The sequence below is a fragment of the Quercus suber genome, unplaced genomic scaffold (assembly GCF_002906115.3).
Source record: "Quercus suber isolate HL8 unplaced genomic scaffold, Cork oak 2.0 scaffold_22, whole genome shotgun sequence".
NCBI classification, from domain to species: domain Eukaryota; kingdom Viridiplantae; phylum Streptophyta; class Magnoliopsida; order Fagales; family Fagaceae; genus Quercus; species Quercus suber.
In genome coordinates, this window is record NW_027069487.1 from 1492483 (window position 1) to 1506972 (window position 14490).

At 37.0% G+C, this 14490-nt stretch overlaps 1 protein-coding gene across 1 annotated transcript in view; it reads left to right on the forward strand.

Moving 5' to 3' along the window:
* The window catches only part of LOC112020953 (uncharacterized), a 42134-nt gene that overhangs the window by 3942 nt on the left and 23702 nt on the right, over positions 1 to 14490 (forward strand). The window contains exons 5-27 of the mRNA XM_065764929.1: positions 74 to 403; positions 493 to 3441; positions 3542 to 4153; positions 4870 to 5001; positions 5103 to 5231; positions 5324 to 6238; positions 6865 to 6993; positions 7119 to 7280; positions 7369 to 8529; positions 8562 to 8816; positions 9072 to 9359; positions 9445 to 9564; positions 10166 to 10462; positions 10567 to 10863; positions 10980 to 11273; positions 11368 to 11664; positions 11759 to 12055; positions 12158 to 12454; positions 12549 to 12845; positions 12934 to 13236; positions 13325 to 13627; positions 13734 to 14030; positions 14125 to 14421. Of these exons, the coding sequence (XP_065621001.1) occupies positions 74 to 403; positions 493 to 3441; positions 3542 to 4153; positions 4870 to 5001; positions 5103 to 5231; positions 5324 to 6238; positions 6865 to 6993; positions 7119 to 7280; positions 7369 to 8529; positions 8562 to 8816; positions 9072 to 9359; positions 9445 to 9564; positions 10166 to 10462; positions 10567 to 10863; positions 10980 to 11273; positions 11368 to 11664; positions 11759 to 12055; positions 12158 to 12454; positions 12549 to 12845; positions 12934 to 13236; positions 13325 to 13627; positions 13734 to 14030; positions 14125 to 14421 (10458 nt within the window). The remainder of the gene's footprint in view (positions 1 to 73; positions 404 to 492; positions 3442 to 3541; positions 4154 to 4869; positions 5002 to 5102; positions 5232 to 5323; positions 6239 to 6864; positions 6994 to 7118; positions 7281 to 7368; positions 8530 to 8561; positions 8817 to 9071; positions 9360 to 9444; positions 9565 to 10165; positions 10463 to 10566; positions 10864 to 10979; positions 11274 to 11367; positions 11665 to 11758; positions 12056 to 12157; positions 12455 to 12548; positions 12846 to 12933; positions 13237 to 13324; positions 13628 to 13733; positions 14031 to 14124; positions 14422 to 14490) is intronic.

The following is a 14490-nucleotide window of genomic DNA, read 5'->3' on the forward strand; positions in this document are numbered from 1 at the left end:
ATGTATGTACGTGCATGCACACTTCTATATATGTGTGTCTATTTATTCACACAAAAATTCTCATTTTCTGTAGTTTTATTCTATTCAGCTCATTTTCATTCTGAAGCCTCGTCTGTTAAAACAGGTGCATGATGGGCATAAGATTCCAGTTCCAGGTAGTGGGGATGTCAATAAAGAACAGATTTCTGAAGCCAATGCTACATTTTTCACACCAAAACCAATTGAAAAGGAAACAACAAAGATATACCAAGACAGTGAAAAGGAAACAAAAATTTCAAGAGAGGAGGATGGCAGTTTAGAGATAATGAAAGAAGGACAAATCAATGAACTCTCGCCAGAGTCCACTGGAAAAGGTCCAATTCAAGACTTCAAAGAAGATGAAAAGGAAGCCTACAAAGATGAGGTTAGCTTTTATCAAAATTACATGGCTTAATTGTTTTTTTTTTTTTTTTTCCAAACTTTAACTTGTATGGGATATACTTAATTTGACAGATTTTAGAGAAGTCACAGCCTGCCAGAGCAGGTGAGAGCATTGCACATGAGACAAATCATGATGAAAGCCCAGAAGAAATTCTTCATGCTTCATTGGCAAAACAAGAGGAAGGTCTCCAGGGAGAAGTTGAGCACCTGGTTTCTACAGAAGCTTCAGCAGAGAATGGAGACGAGGACACATCTTCTGTCAAAGTGACTGAGGACAACAATGACAATGACAATAACAATATCGGGCTAGCTGAAGCTACAGGAAACAGTGCAAAGGTAACTCCACAAGGGGAAGAAGATTCAGAAGAGGGATTGCAGATAGATGAAACAGCAAGCATTGTAGTTGAAAGCCAAGAAAATATTCTCACTGCTGCATTAGTGAAACAAAAGGAAGCTCTGCAAGAAGAAGGTGAAAATCTGGATTCAACTGAAGCTTCAATAAAGAACAATGATGAGGAAACATATTCCATCAAAATGGCTGAAGAGAATGATGAAAATAACAAGCTAGCTGAAACTACAGAAACCAGTGTAAAGGTAACACCAAAAGGTGAAGAAGATTCAGAATATGCTTTACAGCATGATGAACCCCGAGAGACAAAACATGAGTTTGAAAGCCCTGGAGAAGTTCTTGATACTTCATTGGTGAACCCAGGGAAAGGCTTGCAAGGAGAAAGTACAACCCTGGCTCAGGCAGAAACTTCACAAGAGAAAAGAGATGAAGGCATATCTTCTGTCAAAGTTGTTGTGGACAATGACAGGCTAGCTGAGACTACAGAGAACAAAGCAAAGGCAACACCAGAAGGTGAAGAAGATTCAGATCAAATTTTACAGAAAGATGAACCAGGAGAAGGCATTACACGTGAGACAAATAATGGAGCCGAAATCCCAGAGAATATTTCTGATCCTACATTGGTGACACAGGAGGAAGGCCTGCAGGGAGAATCTGAAAACCTGGCTCCAACAGAAGCCGCAATAGAGAAAAGAGATGAGGACACATCTTACATCAAAGTAACTGAGGACAATGATGACAATGAACAAGCTGAAGGTACAGAAAACAGTGAAAAGGTAACACCAGAAGGTGGAGAAGATTCAGAGAAAATACTACAGATAAATGATCCAGGACAGAGCACTGTAGGCATGGAAAATCGCAATGTTGACAGCCCTGAAGGAGAAGAAGATTCAGAACATGCTTTACAGCATGATGAACCACGAGAGACAAATCATGAGTTTGAAAGCCCTGGAGAAGTTCTTGATACTTCATTGGTAGGGAAAGGTTTGCAGGGAGGAAGTACAAACCTGGCTCCAGCAGAAACTTCACAAGAGAAAATAGATGAAGGCATATCTTCTGTCAAAATTGTTGTGGATAATGACAGGCTAGTTGAGACTACAGAGAACAGTGCAAAGGCAACACCAGAAGGTGAAGAAGATTCAGATCAAATTTTACAGAAAGATGAACCAGCAGAGGGCATTACACGTGAGACAAATAATGGAGCCGTTTCTGATCCTACATTGGTGAAACAGGAGGAAGGCTTGCAGGGAGAATCTGAAAACCTGGCTCCAAGAACAGAAGCTGCAATAGAGAAAAGGGAAGAGGAATCTTACATCAAAGTAACTGAGGACAACGATGACAATGAACAAGCTGAAGTTACAGAAAACAGTGAAAAGGTAACAACAGAAGGTGGAGAAGATTCAGAAAAAATACTACAGATAGATGAACCAGGACAGAGCATTGTAGGCGTGGAAAATCACAATGTTGACAACCCTGAAGGTGAAGAAGATTCAGAACAAGCTTTACAGCATGACGAACCACAAGAGACAAATCATGAGTTTGAAAGCCCCAGAGAAATTCTTGATACTTCATTGGTGAACCCAGGGAAAGGTTTGCAGGGAGAAAGTACGAACCTGGCTCAAGCAGAAACTTCACAAGAGAAAAGAGATGAAGCCATTACTTCTGTCAAAGTTTCTGTGGACAATGATGACAATGACAAGCTAACTGAGGCTATGGAGAACAGTGCAAAGGCAACACCAAAAGGTGAAGAAAATTCAGAACAAATTTTACAGAAATATGAATCAGGAGAGGGCATTACACATGAGACAAATAATGGAGCTGAAATCCTAGAAACTATTTCTGATCCTCAATTGGTGAAACAGGAGGAAGGCCTACAGGGAGAATCTGAAAACCTGGCTCCAACAGAAGCTGCAATAGAGAAAAGAGACGAGGACACATCTTACATCAAAGTGGTTGAGGACAACAATGACAATGGACAAGCTGAAGCTATAGAAAACAGTGAAAAGGTAATACCAGAAGGTGGAGAAGATTCAGAGAAAATACTACAGATAAATGAACCAGGACAGAACATTGTAGGCATGGAAAATCGCAATGTTGACAGCCCTGAAAATAATCTTGATACGTTGTTCGTGAAACAAGAGGAAGTTCTACAGGGAGAAGGTTATAACTCGTTTCCGACAAAAACTTCAATAGAGAATAGTGATGAGGACACATTTTCTGTCAAAGTGGCTGAAAACAATGATGAGAATAATAGAATAGCTGAGACTATGGAAGATAGTGTAAAGGTCACCGCAAAAGGTGAAGAAAATTCAGAGCAGGTCTTGCAGAAAGATGACCCACAAGAGAAATATCACAATGTTGAAAGCCCAGACAATATTCTTGATAAATCATTGTTGAATCTAGAGGAAGACCTCCATGTAGATGGCGAGGACTTAGCTCCAACAGAAGCTTCAATGGAGAATAAAGATGAGGACTCATCTCTTGTCAAAGTGGCTGAACACGAAGATGGCAATAATAGGCAAGATGAGGCCAGAGAAAACAATGCCGATGGAACACCAAAAGGTGAAGAAGATTCAGAACATGTTTTACAGAAAGATGCAGTTGATGAGAGCATCGCATGTGAGACAGATCATGAAGTTGAAAAACATGAAAAAGCTCTTAATACTCCACTAGCAAAACAAGAGGAATGTCTGCAGGGACAAGATGAGAACATGATTCCAACAGAAGCTTCAATAGAGAAAAGAGATGGGGAAATATCTTCTATGAAAATAGCTGAAGGCAATGATGGCATTAACGGGGTTGCTGAGGCAAGATGGCAATAATAGGCAAGATGAGGCCAGAGAAAACAATGCCGATGGAACACCAAAAGGTGAAGAAGATTCAGAACATGTTTTACAGAAAGATGCAGTTGATGAGAGCATCGCATGTGAGACAGATCATGAAGTTGAAAAACATGAAAAAGCTCTTAATACTCCACTAGCAAAACAAGAGGAATGTCTGCAGGGACAAGATGAGAACATGATTCCAACAGAAGCTTCAATAGAGAAAAGAGATGGGGAAATATCTTCTATGAAAATAGCTGAAGGCAATGATGGCATTAACGGGGTTGCTGAGGCCGAAGGAAATAGTGTGAAGGAAACAGCAAAAGGTGGAGAAGAGTTGGAACCGGTCTTCCAGAGAGATGCAAATGAGAAGCTTGAACAAGTTCTAGATGTAACGCCTGAAGAAATGGAGGCAGAATCTTCAAGTGAAAATATGAAAAAGACTACCTGCATGAAAGAGGAAGGAATCATTCAGAACCTTGAAGAAACTTCAGAAAGAGAAAAGAGAGAAGAAACAGAAACTACTGATGATAAAAAAGAAAAAGAAGCTGCAAGAGAAAAGGTAAATACTATAATAAAATCTTTGTCCCTCTAAATAAGTGGGGCCAAACACATAGGATTTTTAACTTTTTAGATGGGACAGAGAGGAGATATGCTTCAAACTTAGGAACACCACTTTAACACCATGACAAATTACTAATTCTCCCAAAAATATAAGTTGTTAGGAAAGAGTAAATTTGATTATTTTACCTTTATTCTAACAAAAGTCAAATCTCATTTATATTTGGTTATAACGTGACAAGTTGTTTTCCTACAGAGATTAAGTTGACCACTAAGCTGGAGGAAACAAAAGAATGAGTCACAGGGGGATACGAAAAAAAACAAAAGGCACAATTGTGCTATTGAGTCACCATATGTTCAGCACTTAACAAGTTTTTATTTTATTTTGTTTTCCCGTTTTAAACAATATGCATTTTCTTCGAAGTGTGTTGCTACTACTAAATTTTTATGCAGATTAGAACTCCCACTGCCCGGTTGTTAGGAGAATAGAGAATTGATAGTTTGCAAAAGAAACCTAAAATTCACCAAAACCAAGGAAACTGAGTTCCTTATATTTACTATGGGGCACTATCAAAACATATTCCAATTATTTCAATCTTGTGCATTACTGTCAAGTATCAACTAATACATCCTTAATTTAATATCAAAGGTACACTCTACTGATTTCTTTTCTATCAAAACAATGGAGTCTAATTCAAAACTTCATTTGCAATGTAGACATTTGATGCTACTACTAGTATCGACAAAGGAAATAGGGAACTGATATTAGAGGAAATTGACAGTGTTAAGGACCAGTCTCCAGAATTCAATGAGAAAGAAACAACTGAAGAGAACTCCAAAGATCAACAGGTTCTACTTAGATAAAAATTTTAAGTTTAAAAGAAATTAAATTCATCGTTGTGCTCTTCTCTAATTACCAAACCTTTCTCCCTTCCCTTTCTTTTCATTAGGAATGCAGGGGGTTAGGGACAACAGCTTCAAGTATAGAAGAAGAAAAACCAAACTTGGAGGAGCCAGGCATTGCAGAACTCTCTTCTTCATCAGTTGGAGAGGTAATAGTAAAGGAGTTGAAAGAAGAGGTCAGCTTGTACACAGAATCTGAATTGTTTTCCAAATCTACCATTTTGTGTCTATTCTCAGTTTCTGACTTTCAATTTTATTTGTTCAACAGGTCAGAGGCCCAAATTTGGAGTTCATAGAGCAGATTGGAGCAAAAGATTTGACAGAGGAATCAAAATCAGGGACCTTACAGGACAGTGAAGAGCCGAATAAAAACTTCGGTACTTTGATTATTGCAGAAACCTCTTCTTTTGTGCCTGATATATTTGAAAAAATGATCAAAGAACAAATCCTGAAGCAAGAAGAACACACAAATAATGATTTTGACTCTGCATCTGTCATCATTCTTAGTGAAGAAACAGGCTTGAAAGAAGCCAAACCAGGAAATAATGAGCTAGTCAAAAGCTCTGATATTGCTACTGAAGGGCCAGCAACAACTGAAACAGACAGATCTAACTTAGTCAATGTAGCTATTGATGTCCAACCAGGGAAGATTTCCAGCTCAGAAGAGAATAGGAACAAGGGGATTTGGACCGTAGCAGAAGGAGGTGGAGAAAAAAATGAGCATCAAATGGAGGATAAAGCTCCTACAACAGGAATTGGCCATGAAGTAGAAGTGACCACTGCTGAGAAACCTTTAGATAGCATATCAGAAGATAGCTTTCAAGATTCTTATATGACGCCTTTGAAAGACCATGAACCCATGATAATTGAATTAAGCAGGATCGTAGAAGAGACTCTAGCAAGAGATGAAACCACATATGCAAATGCCAAAACTCCTTCCAGGGTGAAGGAAACAAATGAGAACTTAACGCAAAAGGAAGATGAATCCATTAAATCTAAAGATGTTTCTGAATTGTTCTCTTCAGATGATGGGAAGGAGGGTGTAAATGAAGAAGTCCTAAAGCACAAAGATGCAGAGTCACATATGCTCCCTAAGATACAGAATGGAAAGAATAGCTATGATGCAGAAGATGTGGATATCTCAAAGAGGGGAGAAACCAGTGATTCAGCTGATCAAACTGAGGTATGTAAGATTACCTACTATGATACCATGACAAATTACTACTTGTCCCAAAAGTTTAAGAGGTTAAGAAATGGGGAGATTATTAACAATTATTTAACCCTTATTCTAACAAAATTCATATCTCATTTATATATGGTTACTTATGTGACAAGTTGTTTCCCCACGTAGATTAAGTTGACCACCCAGCTGGAGGATCTTAAACTAGAGAATGAGTCACTGGGAGATATGAAAACCCCTAAAGGCACAATTATGATATTGACTCACCATATGTTAAATACATCATAGTTTTTTATTTTGTTTTCCTTTTTAAATGTTATGCATTTTATTCAGTGTGTCTAGCTGCTACAAAATATATTTTTTGGATTAGAACTCTCATTGCACAGCTGTTAGGAGCATAGAGAATTGATAGTTTGCAGACAGAAACCTAAAATTCACAAAACAAGGAAAGCAAGTTCCTCATATTTACTATGAGGGTGCTGGCTAAAAATATTCCATTCTTTTCAATCTTGTGCATTACCATCAAGTGTCAACTAATACATCCTAATTTAACATCACATGTACACTTTACTGATTTTCTTTTCTATCAAAACAATGTAATCTAATTCAAAACTTCATCGGAAATGTAGGTTTTTAATACTACTAGTGTCAGTAAAGGAAATAGGGAACATATACTAGAGGAAACTGATATTGTTAAGGACCAGTCTCCAGCATTCAATGAGAAAGAAACAACTGAAGATAACTCCAAAGATGATCAGGTTAGTTAAAATTTTAAGCTTCATAAAAAATAAATTCATCTCTGTGCTCTTATCTAATTACCAAATCTTGCTCACCTCTCTTCCCCCCCCCCCCCCCCCCCCCCCCCCCTTCTTTTTTAAATTAGGAATCTAGTGGGTTTGAGACAACAGCTTCACATATAGAAACAGTACAACCGAACTTGGAGGAATCAAACATCACAGAACTCTCTTCTTTATCAGTTGGAGAAGTAACAGTAAAGGGAAACTTAAAGGAAGATGAAAGTGATGATATGAAGTTAAAAGAGGAGGTCAGCTTGTACAAAAAATCTGAACTGATTTCCAAAATCTTCCATGTCTACTCTCACTTGTTGACTTACTATTTAATTTGTTCAACAGGTCAAAAGCCCAGATTTGGAGTTCATAGAGCAGATCGGGGTAAAAGATTTGACAGAGGAATCAAAATCAGGGACCTTACAGGACAGTGCAGAGCCAAATAAGAACATAACTTTGACTTCTGCAGAAAACTCTTCCGTTGTGCCTGAGGTATCTGAGAAAGAGACCAAAGAAGAAATCCTGAAGCAAGAAGAACACACTAATAATGATTTTGACTCTGCATCTGTCACTGTTTTGTGTGAAGAAACGGGCTTGAAAGAAGCCAAACCAGAAAATTATGAGCAAGTCAAAAGCTCTGATATTGCTCCTGAAGGGAATGGTCCAGCAACCATTGAAACAGAAGAAACTAACTTAGACAATGTAGATATTGATGTCCAACCAGAGGATATTTCTGGCTTGGAAGAGAATAGGAACAAGGAGATTTCGATTGTAGCAGATGGAGGTGGAGAAAAAATTGAGCATCAAATGAAAAAAGAAGAACCTCCTAGAGGAATTGGCCATGAAGTAGAAGTGACTACCGCTGAGAAACCCATAGATAGCATATCAGAAGATAGCTCTCGAGATTCTAATGTAATGCCATTGAAAGACCATGAGCCCATAACAATTGTAGTAAGCAAGATGGTAGAAGAGACTCCAGAAAAAGATGTTATCGCAGATTTAAATGCCAAAACTCCTTCCAGTGTGCAGGAAACAGATGAGAAGTTGATACAAAAGGAAGATGAACCCATTAAACCAAAAGATGTTTCTGAATTGTTCTCTTCAGACAATGGGACGGAGGATGCAAATGAAAAAGTTCAAAAGCTCAAGGATGCAGAGTCACAAATGCCCCCAGAGCTACACGGTGAAAAGAATAGCTATGATACAGAAGATTTGGAGATCTCACAGAGGGGAGAAACCAATGATTTAGCAGATCAAACTGAGCTATCCAAATTGGACACTTTCACGCATGAAAATCCATCTAAGGAGGCCTCAAAGGATATTGCAATTAGTACGTGTAAAGATAGTGAAAAGGCTACCCTGGAACAAGAGGATTCTGTTCAGAACTTGGAAGTTAGCTTAAAAGGTGATGTAGTAGAGAAAGGAACAGCTGAATTGAATGCAGGAGCTCATAGCCACGAATGTGAGCCTACAAACACCAAAGACAATGATCAAATAGCAGAAAAGGTAACAGCAATATAAATTATCTCAATTTAGCAGATCAAACTGAGCTATCCAAATTGGACACTTTCACGCATGAAAATCCATCTAAGGAGGCCTCAAAGGATATTGCAATTAGTACGTGTAAAGATAGTGAAAAGGCTACCCTGGAACAAGAGGATTCTGTTCAGAACTTGGAAGTTAGCTTAAAAGGTGATGTAGTAGAGAAAGGAACAGCTGAATTGAATGCAGGAGCTCATAGCCACGAATGTGAGCCTACAAACACCAAAGACAATGATCAAATAGCAGAAAAGGTAACAGCAATATAAATTATCTCATTCTAAAAACTAAGCAATAACAAATATTTAACTTGATTGAAGAACACATTCTTTCAATTTATGATATCATTATTCATGATGAACAACCGTATTACAAGACTAACTAATGCATCCATATTCTTTTCTTATGTTTCTTTTCTCTTTCTCCATGAAATTCAAATCACTACCAATATATCTTTATTTTATTGTGAACTACATTTAGCTTTTTACCAATATATTGGTCTGGAACAGAATCTAGAATCAGCTGATCTGGGTCAAAAGCCTGATTTTGTCTCTGAATCAACGAACAAAGATCAAAGTGATGATACACTTCCTCAAACCAACGAGAGTCAAACTGAGGAGAACAAAGATGATGTTCAGGAGTGGAATTCGGAATCCGTTGAGCAAAAGAATATAGGCCAAATTGAAGGTGAAACAGAGAGAAAAATGGAAATGGAGCACAAATTGGAAGCCAAAGATCATATTCATGAATCACAAAAGGCAGAAGACACCATTACTACTGTCAGTACTACTGAAAAGGTCAGGAGATCAACTACTATGTAGGCATAATTTTCTTTTACATGAGTGATTTCCTGAGGTTCTATTACTAAAATATGTTGAACAGGTGCATGACGGAGTTAAGAAAGTCAATGGAAGTGAAGACATAAGAGAACATGCGACAGATGGAGATAGTGATGTGAAGGAAATTCATACTGTATCTACAAGAGATGAAATAGCTGAGAAGGTGAGCTTCAACTAGTATAGAATTCTGTGTGTGTGTGTGTGTGTGTGTGTGTGTGTGTATTTTATTAAGCATAATGGGGCCCGTATAGCATAGCAAGAAATTTTCATGGGCACCAATTGACTTCAAAGAGAAGAAAGACAGGACTTGCAGAACATGAGCTTCATGTTCAAGTGGATTATATAGAACTGCCCAAAAATGGTATGGGTAAAACTTGTTTAGCTTCAAAGTCAGGCATTTTCAGGTTTAACTTCAACAATTAGACCAGTTATAAGAGAGCAAAGTGGGCATTTCTTGGTAAAACATTATTATGTACTAACTGATCCTCTGGAACATGAAAAGAAAATGTTATATATCTCATTTACATGCAATTACCATTCATATTAAAATGCACACACCTATGCAGAGATGCAAGGTATTCTTCTCTTTGAGACATTCTGCATCTCTTCAAGATCTCTTGTATGATCAGTAACCTGCATCACACATATTGCAAGTCACGTAGACAGAAATATAAGATTGAATATGGAAAGCACCGTATAAACCATAAGGAAAAAAAATGTGGCTTCTTTTTAATCTTCTTAATCTTCTGGGGATTGATAAACAGGAAAAAGACTCTGGCCCAGAATCCACTGAATATCTTAAGACAATAGACTCTGAGGAACATACAGAAACAACAAACACAAAGATTGAAGAAGATCCAACAGGAGAGACAGAAACACCTGTTACAAAAGCACCAGAAGAAGAAAAGATACCATATGAAAGTGGTCATGAGCCAGCAGATGTGCATAAGGGAGTTGAGGACGTTGATGAAAGTGAAAGCACCAGGGAACAGGCCATTGAAGGAGAGAGCAACTTGAAAGAAATTCATACAATATTAGCTAAAGATGAAATACTTAAGAAGGTGAGATTGAATTAGTAAAGAAATTTTATGTTATACATATCTCATATGTTATTTCATTTTCTTCTTCTGGTGAACATCAATGTGAAACGTTATTTGATAAACAGGAAAAGGACTATGGCCTAGAATCCACTGAATGTCACAAGGCATCATACTCCAAGGAGCAGACAGAAACTGTAAACACAAATATTGAAGAAGATCCAACAGGGGAGACAAAGGTACTTATTACAGAAGCACCAACAGAAGTAAAGATACCAAATGAAGACGGTCTTGACCCAGTAGAGGAGCATGAGGGAGTTGAGAAAGTTAATGAAAGTGAAAACATCATAGAACAGGCCAAAGATAGAAAGAGCGATTTGAAGGAAACTCATGCAATATTTGCTAGAGATGAAATACTCGAGGAGGTCAGTTTTAAATAGTATAAAAATTCTATGATATAAACACACACACACACACACACAAACACACCACCTATTCTTCTGCCAACTAATATTAATTTCAAATGCTACTTGAGAAATAGGTGAAAGAATGTGGCCTAGATTCCATTGAATATGTTAAGACAACAGATTCTAAGGAACAAATAGAAACGGTGAACACAGATATTGAAAAAGATCCAACGGAGGAGTCAAAAGCAACTGTTACAAAAGCACCAAAAGAAGAAAAGATACAAGATGAAGGTATTCTTAAGCCAACAGATGAGCGTGAGGAAGTTAATAAAACTGATGAAAGTGAAAACATCAAAAAAGCCACAGATGGAGACAATGGCTTGAAGGAAACTCATGCAATATTTGCTAGAGATGAAATACTTGAGGAGGTTAGTGTTAAATAGTACAGAAATTCTATGATATAAACACACTACTTATTCTTTTTCTGATTAATATTAATTTCAAACGTTATTTAAAAAACAGGTGAAAGACTGTGGCCCAGATTCCATTGAATATGTTAAAACAACAGATTCTAAGGAACAAATAGAAATGGTGAACACAGATATTGAAAAAGATCCAATGGGAGAGTCAGAAGCACCTGTTACAAAAGAACCAGAAGAAGAAAAGATACAAGATAAAGGTATTCTTAAGCCAACAAATGAGCATGAGGGAACTGATGAAACTGATGACAGTGAAAACATCAAAGAAGAAGCCACAGATGGAGACAGTGGCTTGAAGGAAACTCAAGCAATATTTGCTAGAGATGAAATACTTGAAGAGGTTAGTTTTAAATAGTATAGAAATTCCATGATATAAACACACTACTTATTCTTCTTCCAACTAATATTAATTTCAAATGTTATTTGAGAAATAGGTGAAAGACTGTGGCCCAGATTCCTTTGAATATGTTAAGACAATACATTCTGAGGAACAAATAGAAATGGCAAACACAGATATTGAAAAAGATCCAATGGGAGAGTCAGAAGCAACTGTTACAAAAGCACCAGAAGAAGAAAAGATACAAGATGAAGGTATTCTTCAGCCGACAGATGAGCATGAGGGAATTGATAAAACTGATGAAAGTGAAAACATCAGAAAAGAAGCCACAGATGGAGACAGTGGCTTGAAGGAAACTCAAGCAATATTTGCTAGAGATGAAATTCTTGAGGAGGTCAGTTTTAAACAGTATAGAAATTCCATGATATAAACACACACACACACTACTTATTCTTCTTCCAACTAATATTAATTTCAAATGGTTTTCGAGAAACAGGTGAAAGACTGTGGCCAAGATTCCATTGAATATATTAAGACAACAGATTCTAAGGGACAAATAGAAACAGTGAACACGGATATTGAAAAAGATGCAATTGGGGAGTCAAAAGCACCTGTTACAAAAGCACCAGAAGAAGAAAAGATACAAGATGAAGACATTCTTCAACCGACAGATGAGCGTGAGGGAGTTGATAAAACTGATGAAAGTGAAAACATCAAAAAAGAAGCCACAGATGGAGACAGTGGCTTGGAGGAAACTCATGCAATATTTGCTAGAGATGAAATACTTGAGGAGGTCAGTTTTAAATAGTATAGAAATTCTATAATATAAACACACTACTTATTCTTTTTCTGATTAATATCAATTTCAAACGTTATTTGAGAAATAGGTGAAAGACTGTGGCTCAGATTCCATTGAATATGTTAAGACAACAGATTCTAAGGAACAAATAGAAACGGTGAACACAGATATTGAAAAAGATCCAATGAGGGAGTTAGAAGCACCAGTTACAAAAGCACCAGAAGAAGAAAATATACAAGATAAAGGTATTCTAAAGCCAACAAATGAACATGAGGGAGTTGATAAAACTGATGAAAGTGAAAAAATAAAAGAAGAAGCCACAGATGGAGACAATGGCTTGAAAGAAACTCATGCAATATTTGCTAGAGATGAAATACTTGAGGAGGTCAGTGTCAAATAGTATAGAAATTCTATGATATGAACACACTACTTATTCTTTTTCTGATTAATATTAATTTCAAACGTTATTTAAGAAACAGGTGAAAGACTATGGCCCAGATTCCATTGAATATGTCAAGACAATAGATTCTGAGGAACAAATAGAAACAGTGAACACAAATATTGAAAAGGATCCAATGGAGGAGTCAGAAGCACCTGTTACAAAAGCACCAGAAGAAAAAAAGATACGAGATGAAGGTATTGTTAAGCCGATAGATGAGCGTGAGAGAGTTGATAAAACTGATGAAAGTGAAAACATCAAAGAAGAAGCCACAGATGGAGACAGTGGCTTGAAGGAAACTCATGCAATATTTGCTAGAGATGAAATACTTGAGGAGGTTAGTTTAAAATAGTATAGAAATTCTATGATATAAACACACTACTTATTCTTCTTCCAACCAATATTAATTTCAAATGTTATTTCAGAAACAGGTGAAAAACTGTGGCCCAGATTCCATTGAATATGTTAAGACAATAGATTCTGAGGAACAAATAGAAATGGCAAACACAGATATTGAAAAAGATCCAATGGGAGAGTCAGAAGCATCTGTTACAAAAGCACCAGAAGAAGAAAAGATACAAGATGAAGGTATTCTTAAGCCGACAGATGAGCCTGAGAGAGTTGATAAAACAGACGGAAGTGAAAACATCAGAGAAGAAGCCACAAATGGACACAGTGGCTTGAAGGAAACTCAAGCAATATTTGCTAGAGATGAAATACTTGAGGAGGTCAGTTTTAAACAGTATAGAAATTCTATGATATAAACACACACACACACACACTACTTATTCTTCTTCCAACTAATATTAATTTCAAATGGTTTTCGAGAAACAGGTGAAAGACTGTGGCCCAGATTTCATTGAATATGTTAAGACAACAGATTCTAAGGGACAAATAGAAACAGTGAACACGGATATTGAAAAAGATGCAATAGGGGAGTCAAAAGCACCAGTTATGAAAGCACCAGAAGAAGAAAAGATACAAGATGAAGATATTCTTCAGCCGACAGATGAGCGTGAGGGAGTTGATAAAACTGATGAAAGTGAAAACATCAAAGAAGAAGCCACAGATGGAGACAATGGCTTGAAGGAAACTCATGCAATATTTGCTAGAGATGAAATACTTGAGGAGGTCAGTTTTAAATAGTATAGAAATTCTATGATATAAACACACAACTTATTCTTTTTCTAATTAATATTAATTTCAAACGTTATTTGAGAAACAGGTAAAAGACAGTGGTTTAGATTCCATTGAATATATTAAGACAACAGACTCTAAGGAACAAATAGAAACGGTGGACACAGATATTGAAAAAGATCCAACGAGGGAGTCAGAAGCACCAGCTACAAAAGCACCAGAAGAAGAAAAGATACAAGATAAAGGTATTCTTAAGCCAACAAATGAGCATGAGGGAGCTGATAAAACTGATGAAAGTGAAAACATAAAAGAAGAAGCCACAGATGGAGACAATGGCTTGAAGGAAACTCATGCAATATTTGCTAGAGATGAAATACTTGAGGAGGTTAGTGTTAAATAGTATAGAAATTCTATGATATAAACACACTACTTATTCTTTTTCTGATTAATATTA